We start from the raw sequence: 21,140 nt of genomic DNA, 5'->3' as shown, positions 1-21,140 counted from the left end.
TCCATCCCCTTAGTGCTTGCTTACCAGAGCCGCCAGCCTCCAAATCGGTCCTCGTAAATGCAAAGAAATGCCTCGTAAGCTGAAGTAGGGGTATTAAATTAAACTCCTCATAAGGTCAAATTCTCGTAACTTGAGTGGGTGTATCTCGGGGTATGACTGTACTTTGAAGCACCTGCAGCTACTCTGCTTATCAGCGCTTCAGAGTTCCCGCAGCAGTCATTATTTTAGCGAGGTGTTACATATGCATCACAGCACCTCATTAGCCTCCTCCAGTTGGGCTGATTACCATGCCCACTTCGAAGAAGGGAGCTAGTTTAGACAAGCCCCTCATGTTTCAGATCTGTAACCTAGGTGATTTTAGTGGAAACTCAACAGTCATACTGAAATTTATAATTATTTCTAGGAAGATTGATGTTTTGAAACAAACCGCAGAAGAAATTTCTTCTAAAACAGGAAACAAAGTAAGTTTATGGATAAGTTTTGTATTTTTATTATTTTTAATGAATTTTAAAGCCTTTCTTGGCTTTATCTCATCAATGACAATTTTTTTGCAATTGTCTTTTTCTTCATGATTATGTAGGTGCATGCAATCCAGTGTGATGTAAGAGACCCAGCTTCTGTTAAGAATGCTGTTGCTGAATTAATTAAGGTGGCAGGACACCCTGATGTAAGTATGCTACTGATGAGGCAACGACTTTAGTCCTCATTGTTGAAAATACCCTGAATATTGTGCTACATGGAGGAAAGGCAGCTCTGCATACAGAGACCCGGCAGGAATAAAACAACTAATAAATTCGTACTGCAGAATAAAAGTAATGTTTTATCTGTTTCTTAGCTTCTTCAGTGCATGTCACCACAGTGTCTACTTGGTTTTGTGTAGTTATTGAATGGTTCAGTAACCAAGTGGACCAAATCCGATCACCTTACCCATTCATACAGTTCCACTGATATAAGAGCCAGTATAGCAAGCAGATCGTAGCACTAAAGGGATGATTTTATTTTTACCTCTTATGACTTTCAGATAGTTTTCTAACAGTAACACTGTCTCTGTTTCACCCTTTCTAGCCTTTTATTTTGGTCTATATACAAAAGTGCATGCTTGAAAACTAACATGTTAAAATTAACAACTGAACATAGCAGCTAAAGCTCCTCTAATAACCTGCACACAGCCCTCAATAGCTCACTGTCAGCTAAATAATCATAACTTTCTACTCTTTCCCAAAGGTCAGCTTCCATAAAGCCTGGGTAAAAAGATAAATCTTTCACTCAGTCCAGAAGGTGAACAAATACGGCTATTTTGGATCAAAGCTGAAGGAGCTAGTTCTCAAGCTAAGGGCAGTCTTAACCCCCCATCTGTCTCTTTTGAGACTCCCTGCCCTGTGCTGGCCCCAGCACCTCCCTGACCCACTGTGCCGGCCCAGCCCCCCAATCAAACATCTCCACCACACCGTGCCAGCCCCAGCCCCTTGTCCGTCCAGCAAAGGGCCTGGCCCAGCTCTCAGTGGAGCCTTTCCCCTGGCCAGCACGGGGCCTGGGTCAGCCCTTCTAATAAAACATCCTGGCCAGTGCAGGGCCCAACCCAGCACCTCAACAGTCTCCCACCCCGACTGTGCCAGCTCTTGCCCCTTCCCCCACCAGCATGGGACCAAGCCAGACTCCCTGCATCAGCCCCAGCTCCTCCCCGGCCATCTCAGGGCCTGGCCCATACACTTTGGATGTCTATTATAAGAGTTTTCTGTCTATAACTTTTTTCAGATCACCTTGTTCCTGCAAGCAGTGCTGTAATAACAGGGCCTCTAGAGGTGGATTATTTCCTGTGTTGCCTAAACTGTATTTTTTGGATAGGAATGTTTTACTTCTCTCCCTAGCAATGCCAAGAGGATTTTTATAATTTTAAGGGCTATAGTGAACTAATTTCCATATAACTTTTTAGATATGTCTTCTCTTGTTTTAGGTTGTGATAAACAATGCAGCTGGAAACTTTGTCTCTCCTACAGAACGTCTTTCTGCTAATGCATGGAAAACAATAGTTGATATTGTTCTGAATGGTACTGCCTTTGTAACTCTGGAAATTGGAAAGGAACTAATTAAAGTACAAAAAGGTAAGTTACACTTAAAGCGAAACAATGCCTAAGAATTGTGGCAGTCTTTGAGTTAACATATGTACAAGATAATAGCAAGTTTTCGTGCTTTAAGCAAACATTTTGATAAATGAGATTTAGTGCTGATTAGGTTTTAAGGAAGAAACTTTTGTATATTGCAGACGTATACAGTACCTAGCATTACATTGCAGAATCCCTACTTACATTTTAGTGCCAGATCCTGCAATTAGATCCAATGTGAATGAGGCTGGATCTGAATAATGCTGCCTGCATGAATCTGATTGTAGGATTTGGATCTTATCTATACATTATTAAAAAAAAAAAAGGAGGGGGGATAGGAAAATTACAAATGGTGCTGTTACTCATTTCCTTGATCTGTTCTCCATTTCCCTTTAATTAAGCAATCAATTGTGTGACATTCATTTCAGTGGATTCACTTATGCTAAAAATCATGATAGGTGCTGTCCCTCCTCCCAAAAATACCGTTAGCTTTAGTAGCAACATCTTAGATATTTTTCAGAGTAAGAGAACTGCAAACATACAACTTGCTTTTCACTACCTTTGAGACTTTCTGCATTTCCCTCTAAATGGCCAATACAAATAGACTTATGGCTTTCAGTCTTCTTTCTAGTCAGTTTCCAGTTATTTTTTCAAGTTCCAGGCTGTGAGGTTTTGATTGCATATGCTAAAGGTTAATGCTGAACTTTAAGTAATATTTTAAGATATGAAAATGTTTAATATTAAGTTTTGATTCTCATTTTTCCTAAATTTAAATTGTGATCCAACCTATTCGACAGAGTATCTGACGGAAACTCTGAAAATTGGACTAATTGCTGATTCTGTTACATTCAAATGCATAGTGCCTCAGAAAATGACAACATAACCAAACATTTTCATTTTTTAGGGAAAAATGTTCTATGCCAATATATAATAACTGGCAGATGTTTATAGAAAGCTCCGTTTTTATTCTGTCACTCCGCTTTTTGACTTACATAATGGAAAAAAATATTTCTTTCCTGCTCTTCGATTACTAGATGTGCAAGTTCCTGGGTGTGGTTTTCCATATAGTCACATTTTTATTGCCATTTTTCCAGCACAAGGTCGCACATTGAGTCAGTGTCTCAACATAGAGAAGATTGTCGAAATGACCTGACTTGTTTTTAGGTTTATAAAGATTAGCCTTTGATAGGTAAATGTTGATATTGCTGTATGCACAAACCAATTAAAATATTTCCATCAATGATTATAGAAATTTATGTGTAGGCAAAGTAAGGAAAGTGTTGCTTAAGAACTTACAAGAATTTGATGAATTGTATTTACTTTGTATATTTTGATGTTTGATGACAGTTTGTGTTTTAAGAATTACATAAAACTTTTAACTTGTTGAGTCTTTCTACTGTCATTAAACATTGTATGACAGCACTCCATAATTTGCCACTCTGGGAACCAACAAACATTGAAGAATGCTTGTTACCCATAACTTTACACAATTGCGAACAATTAAGTTAATAAAATAAAGATTGCTTAGAAATCAACATCGATATTATCTGTCACGTATAAAAACTGCAAATTGAATACTTCGTATATTGTATTTCTCTATTTGCCTGATCAGATGGACTTTTTCTTTCTAAGTTTTCAGATGTTTATTGCGATAACATTGTCTGCAGTTATGTAAAAAGCAGCAAAAATTGTCTCCTTTCTAATAATAAACTTTCTTCTTTGAGTGGTTCCCGTGGGTGCCCCACAATAGGTGTCGGGCTCGCCCGGCGCTGCAGATCGGAATTCTTCTAGCGGTTTCTATTGGATCATGCATGCGCCAACACGCGCCGCTCCCTTGCACGCCCCAGCCATGTGCGCGATCCGGTCCCCGCCAGTTCCTTCTCAGCCGCCATCGGCTGCAGACGGAATCCGCTCAGGCTAAAGCCAGAGTCAGATAAGATAGTTGTTTTTACATGTAGTTTGTTTTGTCACTATTAAAAAAAAAAAAGAGAGAGAGAAAGAGAATATCAGCTAGCAGAAAGAAGAAGAACGAAGGAGAGAGGGACGGACAAGAAGGCTAGTTAAGCCGTCCTCTGCCCCGCAGGCTGGTGATTGTTATTTGGGGTAAAAATGCACTGATTACGGTCTAAGTACCCTATTAACAGTAAAGACTCACCGCGATGGCCTCCTCGGGGTTTAAGAAGTGTGAGTCATGCCGCAAAGCTATGCTGGCCTCCGATGGGCATAGTGAATGCATTCGCTGCCTGGGGGAATCACACGTTACCAAGAAGTGTTCTCACTGTGCTAAGCTTACAGCCAGGGCCGGAAAAGACAGAGAGATGAGGCTCAAAATGATCTTGTTTGATAAGGCTCTCCAGCCAGAACCGCCGGAGAAGCCTCACGCAGAAGGGCCCTCTGGGTTGCGTAAGAGGAAGGCAGCCTCTTTGACCCCCTCGGTGCAGAAGAGGAGGAAACTCTCCCCGGCTCGATCGTTGACGGCGGGCCCAGTGGGCAGGATGAGCGGAACGCAGAGCCCCCAGCCGCGAGCTCGTTAAAGCGGCAGCGCAGCAGCGCACGTGGCAGAGGCTGAGCCTCCGATTACACAACAGACGGCACGCAAGGCGCCACGAGCGCCAGCGAAGCAAGCGCCGGAATCAGCGGCGCCGACGCAGGCGGCACCGGCCCCCACGGCACCAACGGCGCAGGGGCACCCGGCACAGAGCCTACCGGTGCCAGAGGAAGCTACCCGCGCGGCACCGCAGCTGACTGTGCCGAGTGTGGCGCCAACAACGGGGCCGAGATCCCCGGCATGGGAAGGGGTGGCGCCCACCCCGCAGGGGAGGTGCAAGGCAAAAGCAAAAGCTCGGCACCGCAGTCCATCTCCAGACAGGGCTGTGCTGCCCTTATCACCTAGCCCTCCCCCTGAGATACACACGCCACACCGGTGGGCTGTGACTCCACTGGCTCATCTAGGACCTCCCTCTCCGTTCCTCCAACCAATTTCGCCGTGGCTTGGGCCACCTTTACCATTTCTGGGCACGGATCCCCTTGAGTACTATCACAAACCAGCTTCACCACTATCTATGTCGTCACGGAGGTCCCGCTCTCCCAGACATCGTGGGTACACTCTCCAATCGTGGTCCAGGTCTCCATCACCGGGCCCTTGCCCATGCTGCTGTGGTCGTCCTCATCATGCTGAACACAGACACCGCAGGTCTAGATCCAGGAGCAGGTCCTCCCCTGCTTCTCAATACCTCCGTGTACACTCTCGCTCTGGGACGGGAACACAGTTGTCTCAGGGAGAGTTAGGTCCAGAATCCCGGGACCTTCCTTCACAATCCTCCAGGGAGCAAGTATATCATCGACTGCGGGAACCAGAGGATTTGAGGGAGGTTTACCCCAGTGGTTCCTCCTCATCGTCCCCAGATGAGGCCATGGCCCCCGGGGATGTCTCCCCCCCGGATGACCTTAAACAATTCCAGGAACTGTTCAAAAGAGTAGCTTTCACGCAGGACATTCAAATAGCAGAGGTGCAGGAGAAGCATCATAAACTCCTGAAAAATTTGAGACCCCCAGCTTCATCCAAAATCGCTATCCCGCTGGACGAAGCCATTATGGAGTCAGCCACTAACATATGGCAGACCCCGGCCTCTATTCTGTCTATGAACAAGAGAGCGGATAAGAAGTACTTCGTCCCAGCCAAGGGCATGGAGTTCCTCTTTAGTCACCCACAACCAAATTCTTTGGTGGTCGAATCGTCCCAGCAGAGGTCGAAGGCGTCTCAGTACAAATCGGGGGGATCGGATAAAGATGCTAAGAAGCTAGAGCTGTTTGGCAGGAAGGTATATTCCTCCTCTACCCTATTATTGAGAATGGCAAATTACGCGGCACACCTATCAAACCACAACTTTGACAATTACTCCAGACTTACTCCCCTCATGGATTCACTCCCGGAAGACAGGAAGCCGGTGTTAAAGGTGATTGTTCAAGAGGGCTATGCAGCGTCGCGGACAGGAGTCCAGATTGCCCTGGACGTGGCGGACACAGCGGCACGTTCAACACCTACAGCAGTGGTCATGCGTAGGGAATCCTGTCTCCAGACGCCTGGTATCCCCAGGGACCTGCAGGCGAAGATTGTGGATCTTCCCTTTGATAAACAAAAGCTGTTTGCGGACTCAACCGACTCGGTCCTCCACTCCAGCAAAGTCTCGAGCGCCACGCTTAGAACCTTGGGCATTTATACTCCCCCATACAAGAAGAAGAAATTTTATCCTCAGCAAAGATGCTATGCTTATCAACCACAGCGTGCTCAATATCAGCGAGGCTACGACCAAGGACGCCATCAACAGCAGCAGCAGGACAGAACTCCCAGGCGACGTTCTCAACAAAGCCGTACACCCTCGGGGCAGGCCCAAAGACAACAAGTTTGACGAGTATTGCGGGGGCTGCACTATCAACACCATCACTCAATGCCACTCTCATCTAATGTTCCATCATCGCCTCAAACTGTTCCACTCCCAATGGCAAAAGATCACCACGGACAGATGGGTGCTAGAGATTATAGCCATGGGTTACACGATCTGCTTCCAGTCACTTCCACCGACGAAGCCTCCCACCAGGCCTCATCTCAGAAACGCTGCCCATGAGGCGAGGCTCAAGCAGGAGGTGCATCACCTTACATTCATAGGGGCGGTGGAAAGAGTGCCAGAGCAATTCCAGGGGAAAGGTTTTTATTCATGCTACTTCCTAACAGAGAAGAAAACAGGAGGCTGGAGGCTGATCTTGGATCTACAGGGCCTCAACTGTTACTTGCACAAGCAACGCTTTTGAATGATCACGGTTGCCTCCATACTTACAGCACTGGACGATGGAGACTGGTTTGCAGCCCTCGACTTACAAGATGCTTACTTTCATATAACAGTCCACCCAGCACACAGACACTTCCTCCGCTTCACGGTCGGCAGGGAACATTTCCAGTACAGGGTTCTTCAATTCGGCCTCTCCTCAGCTCCCAGAGTTTTTACGAAAACCCTGGCAGTGGTATCAGCCTACCTGCACAGACAGGGGGTGTTTATTTTCCCATATCTGGATGACTGCCTGCTGAAAGGGGCCTCAAAGGCAGAGGTCTTACGCATGATACGCGTCACCGCGGACACGTTTACTTCACTGGGCATAGTTATCAACCTCGCAAAGTCAAAGACCGAACCCACACAAGATACAGAGTTCATAGGGGCATGCATAAACTCTGTCACAGCAAGAGTTACCTGCCTGACGCCCGCTTCCGCACCATCAGCTCACTGGTTCAAGTCATGACGTACAGCCCCACGGTGCCAGTTGTAACGTGCCTACAGCTGTTGGGCCACATGGCGGCAGTGACGTTTGTTGTACAGAATGCCAGGTTACACATGCGAAGCCTGCAGCATTGGCTGGTGAGTGTTTACAAACCGGCATCCCATACTGTCCACAAGGTAGTGTCGCCCACGACAGAGGTGCGCAGATCCCTAGCATGGTGGGAAAATCCCAAGAATCTGCTGGTGGAGGTGCCTTTTCACCAACCACAAATTTCTATTTTTCTTACTACCGACACCTCCCACATAGGATGGGGAGCGCACATTGGTAGCAAGGTGACGCAAGGGCTATGGTCCCCTGCAGAACAGACACTGCACATAAACATACTGGAGCTCAGAGCAGTGTTCAACGCATGCAGACATTTTTGAGATTACCTGCATGGCAAAGTAGTTGGGATCAATACCGACAATACCTCCACTATGTTCTACATCAATCGACAAGGAGGGGCACGATCCTGTGCGCTATGTGCAGAAGCAGTCCGATCGTGGAACTGGTGGGTGCATCACCAACAACATAACATTGAAAGCCTTGTACTTGCTGGGTGCTCACAACGTGAAGGCAGATCAGCTGAGCAGGCGCTTCGCACTCACGCACGAATGGCAGATCCGCTCCGACCTGCTACGGTGCATATTTCGTACATGGGGATTTCCCCAAGTCGATTTGTTTGCCACCCAGTACAACAAGAAGTGTCCCCAGTACTGCTCCAGAGCAGGAATGGGGCGGGGGTCCCTGGGGGACACATTCATGATTTCATGGAAGGGCCCTCTACTTTACACGTTTCCCCACACAACGCTTATCCACAAGGTTCTGCAGAAAGCCAGAAGGGAGAGAGCTCTCATGATACTCATAGTCCCAACCTGGGACCAGCAACAATGGTTTCCCTTGCTTCTGCGCATGTCGGATCGCCCACCACTTCCCCTACTGGTGGCGCCAGACTTACTCACGCAGGCTCAGGGGTCCATAGTGCACCCGCACCCTCAGGTTCTGCGTCTACAAGCATGGTTAATTTGTGGCTCAGCGCCTTAGAGAGCATGTGTACGGAGGGAGTACAACAAGTCCTGGAGTGTAGCCGAAGGACCTCCACCAGGAGGACTTATGAACAGAAATGGACTCGATTTACAGCCTGGTGTTCTGCCAAGCAGTTAGCTCTCCTTGACGTTCCTATAACCGTAATACTAGAATACCTATTGATCCTCAAACGAGACGGGCTTTCTCTATCCTTGCTAAAGGTCCACCTCGCTGCTATATCAGCTTTTCGGCATACAGAGGAAGGGCCCACTGTATTCGCCCACCCTATCGTCACAAGGTTCTTGAAGGGGCTGGTAAACCTGTACCCTCCTCGAAAACCGCTTCCACCATCGTGGAGTTTGGACTTGGTGCTCAGCATGCTATCGGGACCACCCTTCGAACCATTAGCCGTGGTACCCCTCCGACTCCTTACGATGAAAACAACCTTCCTCCTTGCGATTACGTCAGCCCGCAGGGTGAGCGAGCTCGCAGCAATGATGGCAACGCCACCATGCACAGTATTCTCAAAGGGGGCGGTAACCTTACAGTTACACCCAACCTTCGTTCCAAAAGTTTCTTCGGAGTTCCATCTTAATGAACCAATAGTTTTACCCTCGTTTTACCCGAAGCCTCACAGCTCCAGCAAGGAGGCGCTCCTACATCTCCTAGACGTGAGAAGGGCGTTGGCCTTCTACATAGACAGAGCTAAGTCCTTCCAGAAAACGGACAGGCTTCTAGTGTGTCTCACTCCCAGGTCAAAAGGAGAAGGCCTCTCTTCACAGAGAATTTCAAAGCACATTGTGTCCTGTGTAAAAATGTGCTACGAGCTTCGAAAGACCCCTTTGCTGGCCCCGCCTAGGGCTCACTCTACCAGGGCGGTGGCGGCATCAACAGCGTTCTTCAAGGGCATCACGTTAAAAGACATATGTAGAGCGGCAACCTGGTCATCCTGCGACACCTTCACCAAGCATTATGCCCTACATCGGGTATTCGAGGAGGATACCCGTCTGTCGACAGCAGTCCTCTCGGGGGAAAGCTGCACATGAATCGATTACCCACCTCCTTACTTGGGTTACTGCTGGGTAGTCACCTATTGTGGAGCACCCACGGGGACCACTCGAAGAAGAAAGAGAAGTTACTCACCTGTAGTAACGATGATTCTTCGAGATGTGTCCCCGTGGGTGCTCCACCACCCGCCCATCCTCCCTGCTTTGGAATCTCTGTCTGATGTTTTTCAGGAGCATCCGAGGCGGTTGGTCAAGGAACTGGCGAGGGCTGGATCGCGCACATGGCCGGGGGTGCGCAAGGGAGCGGCGCGCGTCGGCGAATGCCTGATCCAATAGAAACTGCTAGAAGAATTCCGATCTGCGGCGCCGGGCGAGCCCGACACCTATTATGGAGCACCCACGGGGACACATCTCGAAGAACCATCGTTACTACAGGTGAGTAACTTCTCTTTCCCAAATACATTATTAATTATTTACGATAATTTTGACAGGCTCTTTCATACCTGAAACAATATTTACTTCTCATTAGATTGTCATTTTAAAATTATTCTTTAAATTGCCAAAATTACCTCTGTGTTCTGCTATATATGATTATGATCCTTTTAATGTATCTGTATGTAACTGCCTTTTTTGTGCTTCAGGGAATCCTTGGGAATAAGGTATTTTAATTTGTGTGATTTTTCCACAGGAACATTTAAAATATTAGATTGCTGTTAGAGTATAGATTTAATTCAGGAATGACTTACATCATTAGCTATTTGTTTTTATGATAATTATAATGAAAATTGATAGTCTCACGCTGTATGAATATGGAGTAGTTTGCTTTACGTGTGCCACTTCATCTTGTGACTATATAATATAATCTCTTTCACCATTACCTAAAACATACATTTATTCCAGAAGGATATAGGAAAAGCATTCTGGAAGAAAAAAACACATCTAGAGCATGAAAATGCGTAGCATGCACATAGGCCTGTTCCTATATTTTATATGAGAAAACATCTGTTACTGCAATCCTAATTACAGAAAATGGTAAGTCTGGTCAGATTCCTTGAGATTGCAGTCTTTATGATACAGTAGCTTAATACAGCTTTATTCCAAAAAGTTCCATGGTGCTTTGAATTTGCTGTATGTTGATTACTGCACTTTAAAGTTACAAAGCTGTGTATACACTGTTTAGAGTATGTTATGATCAAATGGCATTTTCATGTGCTAAATGTAATTCATTCAAGAAATGTATGTCTTCTTCCTCTTCAGCATCTTCAAGATCCTTTTATTTAGATTGCCACAGACAAATCTCTTTTGAGACTTTTTAATGTCCTGCTTATTTTACAGCAATAGCTTCTTCTCTGGCCTTTCAGATATGTACTTTACATCCCTTTAGTCAATATGCATTGTAACCATTAAAGTCAGCTTCCTTCCTCACAATAGAAACTTGTCAGTGTCCTTTTCAGTTACCTTCCTTGACTCTCCATCTCATACCGCATTAAATTTAAGCTTTTTTTCCCCTTCTTCAAAGCTCCATGTAGTTCTTTCTATCCCTGTATAGCCATATTGAGTTTCATAGCATCCACTCTACCTTCCCTGTTCTCTCTAACAGTGTCCACAGCCTTGGCCACTAGTCATCTTCTTTCCCAGTCTAACTTTCTTCTTCGTGGGCCTGTCATGCAAGGCCTATTCATCTTTAAGGCCCTCTTAAGAGACTCTCTTCTGTCATTCTACCTTCAGTGACTTTCATATTTATATTTTTAAAAATTCCCTATTTGTTGTTTCCCTTCCCCTAACCTCCATCTACTTGCCTGTCCTTACATTGTATGCTCCTTGGAGCAGGGGCTATTCTTTGCTATATTCTTATTTTTGCTCCAAAATCTGACAAAGTGGGTCTTACCCATGAAAGCTCACTACCTAATAAATAACATTGTTAGTCTTTAAGGTGCTACAGGACTGCTTGGTTTATTTTGGGATGCATGTAGTACGTTGTGAGTGCTCCTGTGAACAAATATTTAATAAGTGTGTTCTAGCATATATCTCAGTAGTTGTAGCGGGGACACTGACACACATTTTTGGTCCAAAACTGTGATCTGCATTAAAACTATTTTTGGAAATAGGGAATTTTTTGTTTAGATTTTAAGCTCTTTGTTGTAGGAAATGCCATACTGTGCATTTGTGTACTACTTAGCACATTGAAGCCCCCGTCTTTGTTGGAACATGTAGGTGTAACAGTAATATGAATTACTAATAATACTCTGCCATTCCACTGCTTCTTTATTTGAACATTATATTAAACTTTAACACATGAAGTAACAAATACAATTGGATACTGGCCTTTTAATGAACTGATATGTTTATACATACACATTTTAATAATGAATATAAATGCATATAAATAAACTAATGAAGACTTTTAACAGTACTTGCTAAATATCAGTATAGCTGCTTCTAAGCTGGGGACACCTGGTTTTACTCAGCACACATTTTAATAAACTCATGTAAGTCTACTAAGTGTGCATAATTTATATACATACTGAAGTAGATTTATTTTAAAGGTAATTGAGGGAATGCTTTTTTCTTCTTTACCTCTGTATGGAGAAATTTATTTAAAGAGAACTAATTGTTGCAGGGTATCCTCAGGCATATCTGTTAATGACCATTTAGCTTGTGTAGTTGTTTATTTTAATCTTCCTGTGGATTTCTCTGACCGTGAATGTTTAACTAAGTTACTTCACTTTGTCTTTTCATATGAGCTTGCCTCAAGACGTAAAATATTAGCGAGGTCCTTAAGGCAACAGTCCTAATGAAAATCATTATTCTATTTATAGTATTTTGTTAATATTCTAGTTGTACATTCATTAGCATAAGGGTGAATATCTACAACAGGGAATACATTCGAATGTCTTCAAGTCAACTTTTTAGCACTAGATTTTATAAAATCAAATTTGAGTGTCCTAAACTGCTCACAAAGTTGATTATATGTCACCACAAGTTTGCCTGAGTCTGATTGTAGAAGCAGTCTGTTGTGGGCACCTATCCCACAGTTCCTGCAGACCTGTTGCATTTTAGGATTTTGTGCTGGTGTGTTGGGGGGGGAAAAAGTCACCACAAGCTGTTCTGGATTTCTGATATCCTCCTTCCAGAATGCATTTCCCTCTCTTCCCACTGAAAACTATCGGAATTTTTGCACCATCCTCCAGTATAAACACTAACATGAATCCTAATGCACTTCAAAGTTTGTTACATTGTTTTGCATTGAGTTGCCACACTGCAGTGCAGTGCAGTATATTCTAAATGTATTGCCCATGCAGTATCAGTTCATTGCTGCCAGGGGCACTGATAGACATGAAGATCTAGCAAAAAGCACTGCGGAGCTGCTGGCAGCACTGGAAGCACTGCACAGCGTGGAGCACAGGTTCTGGAGCAGCAAAACAAGGTCAGACTGGTGGGATCACATTGTTTTCCAATAATGTGATGATCAGCATTGGCTGCAAAACTTCCACATGCATAAGGATGCTTTCACGGAACGTTGTGAACTACTGTCTCCCACCCTGAAGTGCAGCGATACTAGAATGAGACATGTTTTGACAGTTGAGAAGCGTGTGGCAATTGCTCTGTGGAAGTTTGCAACTCCAGACAGTGGCAAATCAATTTGGAGTGGACAAATCTACAGTGGAGGCTGTTGTCATTCAGGTAGCCAAGGTGATCAATAAGATTGTTCTATGAAAGAAAGTGACTCTGGGGAGTGTGCAAGAGATAGTGGACAGATTTGGTGCCATGGGCTTCCCTAACTGCAGTGGAACCATAGGTGAAACACACATTCCCATCTTGGCACCAGACCCCCAGGCTTCAGAGTACATTAACCACAATAGGTTCTTCTTCTATGGTGTTGCAGGTGTTGGTGGATCACAAAGGTCATTTCATTGACATCATTGTGCATTGGGAAGGGTGCATCATGTGTGAATCTTTAGGAATTGTGGTCTGTTTACAAGGCTACACCATGCAACTTTCTTCCAAGACCAGAAAACTAACACTGAGGGCATGGAGGTGCCCATAGTGATTCTTGGTGACCCTACTTACCTCTTGCACCCTTTTGGCTCATGAAGCCATACACAGGTGCCCTGGACTACCATAAAGAGCTCTCCAACTGCAGGCTGAGCAGGTACAATAGTAGAATGTGCTTTTGGCCATTTAAAAGCCAGGTTCAGGTGCCTTCTGACCTGGTTAGGCCTCAAAGAAGAAGACATTATCCATATCATTGGGTCCTGCTGTATTCTTCATAGCATTTGTGAGATGAGGGGAGAGATTTTTATGCAAGCACGGGGAGCAGAGACAGAGATCCTGGCCAGAAATGATCTGCAACTGACCCCAAGAGAAACAGGGAAGCCCAGAAGGATGCAGTGAAAATCAGGAATGCCTCGAAAACCATGTTATTGAATGAGTGTGAAGGTTATTAACTAGCATCCCTGCCATGTGCTGTTTCCTCGCCCTTTATGAAACTTCCCTGCAGCTGCATTACGACCATCTCCACCCACCCAAGCCCAAAGCACGTTAACCAATAAACAAAACTCTTTTTCCAAACTGTCATGTTTTTATTTAGGAGGCCCTAATGGCAGAGTGCTGGGTGTAGAGCAATCATAAGGATAATAAGACCATGGTTCAACATAGGTTAGCCTTCTGCAGGGGAGCATGATTTTGTGGGGTAGATTGCAAGACTCTCCGTGACCTTCCCCACTTCATTCTGGGTCCCTATTGAGAGGAGGGGGTGGAATGTGTGGAGGGAGGAGATATGGAAGGAGCAGGGCATAGGCTGGATGGGGCATCCAGAGCTAGGAGCTGGGGAGTGGACTGATTGAGTTGAGGGAGGTCTAAAATGCTGGTGCTCAGAGTGGTCGGGGGATACAGTGCCCCATCCAAGGGAGGAGAAGAAATGGGGAAAGGGTGGCATGTAATGGTGGTGCCTGGAGCGGCGAGGAGATACAGAGCCCTTGAAAGGGGAGGGTAATATGTAAGGGTAGGGTGGCATATAATAGGGAATGTGTTGGATCGGGGGGTGCAGAATTCACTGACTTGGAATTGTTGAGCACTGCTTCAGTTAAGGCAGTCACTGTAAAGAGGCAGTTAAGAGGTCACTGACTGGGATTTCTCAATCAGTGATTCATTCAGCACAGTCTGCCTGTTCATTATGGACAGGACTGAAGCATTCATTTGTGTTTGACTGTCCATCATGCCTTTCCTCCAATCACTCAGCTCAGAGATCAGGAAAGATTGCTCATTTTGTCTGGGTACAATGTTGGAAAATTTGCAAGAGTACTCTGTGGGGCCAAGATTCCATATTACTTAATGAAGGCTTGGTGTGCTAAGGTGTCATACCAGGCAAACAGGCATAAGTCAACTCACCAAAAATCTCATGAGGAGAATCAAAGAGTGCCTGTCTAAGATCTTCAGCTCTTTGTCCAAATAGGATCAGCGCTCCATCAGCAGAAATATTAACAACCTATTCTAAGGGAAACAGGTGTAGACCCTTCCTGTCACAATTACAACATACTGGCTACGTCTACACGTGCAGCCAACATCAAAATAGCTTATTTCGATGTTGCGACATCGAAATAGTCTATTTCGATGAATAACGTCTACACGTCCTCCAGGGCCGGCAACGTCGATGTTCAACTTCGATGTTGCTCAGCCCAACATCGAAATAGGCGCAGCGAGGGAACGTCTACACGTCAAAGTAGCACACATCGAAATAGGGATGCCAGGCACAGCTGCAGACAGGGTCACAGGGCAGACTCAACAGCCAGCCGCTCCCTTAAAGGGCCCCTCCCAGACACAGTTGCACTAAACAACACAAGATCCACAGAGCTGACAACTGGTTGCAGACCCTGTGCCTGCAGCATAGATCCCCAGCTGCCGCAGAAGCAGCCAGAAGCCCTGGGCTAAGGGCTGCTGCCCCCGGTGACCATAGAGCCCCGCAGGGGCTGGAGAGAGAGCATCTCTCAACCCCCCAGCTGATGGCCGCTATGGAGGACCCAGCAATTTCGACGTTGTGGGACGCGGATCATCTACACGGTCCCTACTTCGACGTTGAACGTCGAAGTAGGGCGCTATTCCTATCTCCTCATGAGGTTAGCGACTTCGACGTCTCGCCGCCTAACATCGAAGTTAACTTCGAAATAGCGCCCGACGCGTGTAGACGCGACGGGCGCTATTTCGAAGTTGGTGCCGCTACTTTGAAGTAGCGTGCACGTGTAGACGCAGCTACTATTACCATTCGGAAAAAAGCATACTAACCAGAAGTACCCTCTCCAGGATCCAGGTTTGCCTGCGAAGCTGCCTCCTGAGTTATGGGGATGGGCTCCAACTCAAGAACCAGCTTCTCGCTTTCAGGACCAGCTTCTGTGCTCAGTTAGACCCTGCTGTTGTCCACTTCTTCCACATCAGGATGTGCTTCATCCTCCTCCTGAGGAACAGTCTTTACTGAGGAGTCAATGTATTTTCTGGGGGGAAGAGGCTGCATCTGTCCACAGAATAGCATGAAGCTCATGGTAGTATTGGCATTTCTGGGGAGATGCCCCAGTCTGACCATTTGCTTGTTTGCATTTCTGGTAGCTCTGCCTCAACGGCTAGGTCTTTATGAGGCATTGCTGAGCACCCCTGGTGTAGCCTTCGAGAATCATGCCTTGTGATAATTTAGCATGGTTATCATCATTTCTTTTGCTGGCTTTCAGCTGGATGAAAATAGCTTCTTCTCCTTACACTGAGATGAGGTCCAAGATCTGATGGCTTCATGCTGGGACTCTTTTGTGAACCTGAGAACTCATGGCTGGAAGGTGTGCTACAAGGTGTGCTGCAGAGATGTGACCCATACATCTGCTTGCCACGCTGGCCAGAAAGGAAGAGAAATCTAATCAAAATTCCTGAACTGATGACCACTACTTCCTGTCACCTACTTCCTGCTCACCTGGAGAGCAACAGAGGTGAAGTGGTGACCAGAAATGACATGTTGAGGGGCACGTGGGACAAGTTTCAGAGGCTAATAAAATGAATTTTAATAATGCTGCCATCTTCACTTGCATATTTTGACATTGTAAAATCGACTCTTAGGAATTACTCCTGGGGAATTCAGCGTTACAAAAGTCAATGCTAAAGGCTCTTAAAATTGACCTATAGAGCCCTGTGGTGTAGACTGATGGTTTACAAAATTGACCTTAGATCCTTATATTCAACTTAATCTCTTAGGCTATGTCTACACTAGCACACTACATCAAAGTAGCCTATTTCGATGTAAGATGTTCTTACATCGAAATAGGCTACTTAGATGTGTATCATCTACATATCCTCCAGGGCTGGTGCCATCGATGTTCAATGTTGAAGTGGCGATGGAGAAAGTCAAAAGGAGCCGCCCCAGAAGGAAATGCAGAGCATACACACACACAAGCTCTCCCCGTCGAAATAAGGGGCCAGCAAAGGTCCAGACCGCTCCCTTAAAGGGCCTCTCCCAGACACACTCGGCCTGCACAGCACAAAATCCACAGAGCCGACAACCAGTTGCAGACCCCATGCACGCAGCATGGACCAGCTGTGCATGCAGCATGGACTGTAGCAGCAGCAGCCAGAAGCTCTGGGCCAAGGGCTGCTGCACGCGGCGACCATAGAGCCCCACAGGGGCTGGACAAAGCGTCTCTCAACCCCTCAGCTGATGGGCGCCATGGAGGATCCCGCTATTTCGACATAGCGGGATGCGGATCATCTGCACACTCCCTACTTCGACTTTGAATGTTGAAGTAGGGCGCTATTCCCATCTTCGGATAGGAATAGCGATTTTGACGTCTTGCCACCTAATATTGATTTAAACATCAAAATAGCTCACAGCACATGTAGACGCGACGCGTACTGTTTCCACGGTGTGCCAGTTGCTTCAGAGTAGCTGGCTAGTGTAGATGAACCCTTAGTGTATACCAGACCTAAGGAACCAGTAGTCTCTTCACCAGGGACTTTTAGTTAATGTAGTGTCCTCCCTTTTGCAGCTACGGTAGGTACATGCTAATGATTGGGCAAGCTATTTTGAGTTCCTGAATATTACACAAGAAAGTGTGAGTGAGCAAACAAAAATATTACATATCAATTTATGTTGACAATTGCTATTCTGTCTCACTGTATTTTATAAAAATAATAATCTGTTCTGAGATCTTTTTATGGCATTAATAGCAAGGTGTAGTACAACAGTTGTTCAGATTCCCTTTGGCTCATTCTGTGCTGTAAAAAAGATCTCTTGTCACTAAAATAAATTTCATTTTCAGCCTCAAGCCTGGTACTGCAATCTGTAAAAATTTTAAATTATGCTGACGCTATTAATTCTTCACATTATGTTCTTCCCTTTCAGCCAGGAAGTGCTGGGGACTGATAGACACTAAAGCAAAAATAGCAGCCCCAGTATTGAGGATATGCCTACGTTGCAGATGAAAGTGTAGTTCCTTGCTTGGGGGTGTGTACGTGCACATGCACTCTCCCTCTCTCAAGCTGCCGTAAAGAAATACTCTGAACATGTGGGCAGCAAGAAGTATCACTCATGCCATGTGTACACTAGAAATAGCTTTACTGATACAGGTTCAGTATCAAGGTCCTACATGAAAAATTAAAAATCCAGTATTGGGGCTTGTGGTGCCATCAAGAGATATATTGAGTAACTTTTTCATTTCATAGTTAGAACTGAAAGTGAAGAGAACAGCTGGACCTAAACTGGCCTGAATTAATTTTTATAGGTGAAAGTTAAATCAGCTGCAGGGAACTGGACTTGATGACCTCTCAAGATCCTTTCCAGTTCTAGCATTCTGTGAGTTTATGATTCTGTCAGTGGAAAGAAGAGGTGATGCACACACCAGTACTGTTGTAACACTTCTTAATTTTAAGATGTGGAGTTCATCCTGTGTGTTTAAAATTGTTATCTTCTTGCACCTTTCAGGAGCTGCATTCTTGGCAATTACAACGATCTATGCAGAGAGTGGGTCTGGATTTGTATCACCCAGTGCCTCTGCCAAAGCTGGGGTCGATGCACTGTGCAAGTGAGTAGTTGGACATACTTGTGTTCTATCTTCACATCTCCCAGACCTGGATGATAGGATGTGTCTGGAGGACCAATCTGTCTCGCAAAAATGAAACTAGTTGACTGGATCATATGTGAGTGCCTTAGCTTGCATTTTATGTAACGAGAGAGCAGATGCTACTATCACGGCTTCTCATGGAAGTATTTACGTTTTCTTATTTTGCAATCTGACCAGGGTAAAAAGAGATCAGCAAATAGAAGTTTACTGAATTCCATGGATTTCTGCTGTTTAGCATCTTAGAACTATCTGCAAGAATTCCTTTAACAGCTTTGCACAGACACCCATTTTCATTCAACAGACAAAAACATCTGTGATTAACAACTGCATGGAAATAGGTGATGATATTAGACAGTTCAGCCATGACACTTGAGTAAAGAAAATTCAAATGCAAATGTTTGAAAATATAAAGAGCTCAGATATGATTATTTCTCCAGAAAAAACAGAAAGCACATACGGCATATTTCTGCTTTGCTTTGTGTACAGTTTTTTCACGCAAGTTGAGTGTGACCTAAAATTATAATTACAGAGAGGTAACCGTTTTAGTCTGTATCTTCACAAAACAAAAAAGCAGTCCTGTAACACTGCCTTTTTACTTTTTTGTTTTGTGAAGATACAGACTAACATGGCTACCACTCTGTGATTATTCACCATTTAAGGATAAATTATTTTGTTAGTCTTTAAAGTACTACAGGACTGCTTTTTTCTTTTGTAAACTAAATGTGTGTAGTTCAAAGACTAGCTACTTTATTCAGTTACTTACCAGACATTTTAGCACATTTAAAGAACCAGCATATGCAAAGATGTGTTGTTCATAAAATGAAAACTGGACTGGTTACTCTCCTTTGTAAAATATTTTAGAAGTTAGGATTTAGTTATCTTATTTTTCTTGAAACACTTGATTTGAGAATTATATTGGAGATCTGCAAATATACCAGTGGGATTTTCTAAAAGGCCTATTGATGATAGGTGCCGAACTGGTGTTCTCTGTAAGCTGAGCACTTGTGCGGCTGCCAGGATAGATTCATATGCCACACAGTTGATTAGCAAAGCGCCCATGGTATCCACAGCAAACAACATGTGTTTCTACTGATAAGAACATAAGAACGGCTGTACTGGGTCAGACCAAGGGTCCAGCCAGCCAAGTATCCTGTCTGCCAACAGTGGCCAATACCAGGTGCCCAAGAGGGAGTTGACCAATCAGGTAACGATCAAACGATCTCTCTGCTGCCATCCATCTCCAGCTACTGAAAAACAGAGGCTAGGGACACCATTGCTTACCCATCCTGGCTAATACCCATTAATGGACCTAACCTCCATGAATTTATCTAGCTCTTTTTTAAACCCTGTTATAGTCCTAGCCTTCACAGTCTCCTCTGGCAAGGAGTCCCACAGGCAGACTGTGCTCTGTGTGAAGGAGAACTTCCTTTTATTTGTTTTAAGCCTGCTGTCCGTTAATTTCATTTGGTGTCCTCTAGTTCATATATTAAGGGAACAAGTAAATAATTTTTCCTTGTTCACTTTCTCCACACCACTCATAATTTTATATACCTCTACCATATCCCTCCCCCCGCCCCAAGTCTTCTCTTTTCTAAGATGAAAAGTCCTAGTTTCTTTAATCTCACCTCATATGGGACCTTTTCCAAACCCATAATCATTTTAGTTGCCCTTTTTTGAACCTTTTCTAATGCCAATATATCTTTTTTGAGGTGAAGAGACCACATCTGTACGCAATATTCAAGATGTGGGTGTGCCGTGGTTTTATATAAGGGCAGTAAGATATCTGTCTTATTCTACATCCGTTTTGTAATGATTCCTAACATATGTTTGCTTTTTCGACTGCTGTTCCACACTGAATGAATGTTTTCAGATAACTATCCACGATGACTCCAAGATCTCTTTCTTGATGAGTTATAGCTAAATTGTGCCCCATCATACTGTATGTACTACACTTGGGGTTATTTTATCCAGTATGCATTACTTTACATTTATCAACATTAAATTTCATTGGTCATTTTGTTGCCCACTCACTCAGTTTTGTGAGATCTTCTTGAAGTTCTTCACAGTCTGCCTTTGTCTTAACTATCTTGAGCAGTTTAGTGTCATCTGCATGTCTTGGTGCAAATTATTCCACACATGGATGAAAACAGTTAGAAGGAACACTTAACTCCCAATAATAGTCATTAATGTATGCTTTATCTGCAATAAATATGTCAAATTAGTGTTACTGTATTTGTCATCTGGCTAATTTTTCATGACAGTTGTGCGAGAAGATTCAAATACAATAACAGTAATAAAAAAGTAAACATTTTGAGAAATCTGTGAATACCTAGGTCAGTATTCGAGTGTTAAAGTGTTTACATATTTGACATTTATACTTCCCAGGTCTGATTCTAAGTTACTTCCTGAATACAATTAGACAACATGCTCTTTGAAATATTTATGCATTCTTTTAATTAAATTTTTAGGTCTCTTGCAGCTGAATGGGGTCGATATGGAATGAGATTCAATGTGATCCAACCAGGTCCAATAAAAACAAAGGTACCTTTCAGTCATTAAAAAGTCAGATGTGACCTTACATGTGCTTAGGCTTGGCAGAAATT

General features: G+C 44.4%; 1 protein-coding gene across 5 annotated transcripts in view; it reads left to right on the top strand.

Annotated features, from left to right (window-relative positions):
- DECR1 (2,4-dienoyl-CoA reductase 1) overlaps window positions 1-21,140 on the top strand; it is a 40,107-nt gene that overhangs the window by 13,034 nt on the left and 5,933 nt on the right. For all 5 annotated transcript variants that reach the window (XM_074986971.1, XM_074986972.1, XM_074986973.1 and 2 more), the window contains 5 exons: window positions 404-461; window positions 581-667; window positions 1,955-2,102; window positions 18,399-18,498; window positions 21,006-21,078. In XM_074986971.1, coding sequence (XP_074843072.1) covers window positions 404-461; window positions 581-667; window positions 1,955-2,102; window positions 18,399-18,498; window positions 21,006-21,078 — 466 coding nt within the window. The remainder of the gene's footprint in view (window positions 1-403; window positions 462-580; window positions 668-1,954; window positions 2,103-18,398; window positions 18,499-21,005; window positions 21,079-21,140) is intronic.

The sequence above is a fragment of the Carettochelys insculpta genome, chromosome 2 (assembly GCF_033958435.1).
Source record: "Carettochelys insculpta isolate YL-2023 chromosome 2, ASM3395843v1, whole genome shotgun sequence".
NCBI lineage: Eukaryota > Metazoa > Chordata > Testudines > Carettochelyidae > Carettochelys > Carettochelys insculpta.
The sequence above is the reverse complement of the archived record's forward strand: the minus strand, read 5'-3'. Positions and strand labels throughout refer to the sequence as shown.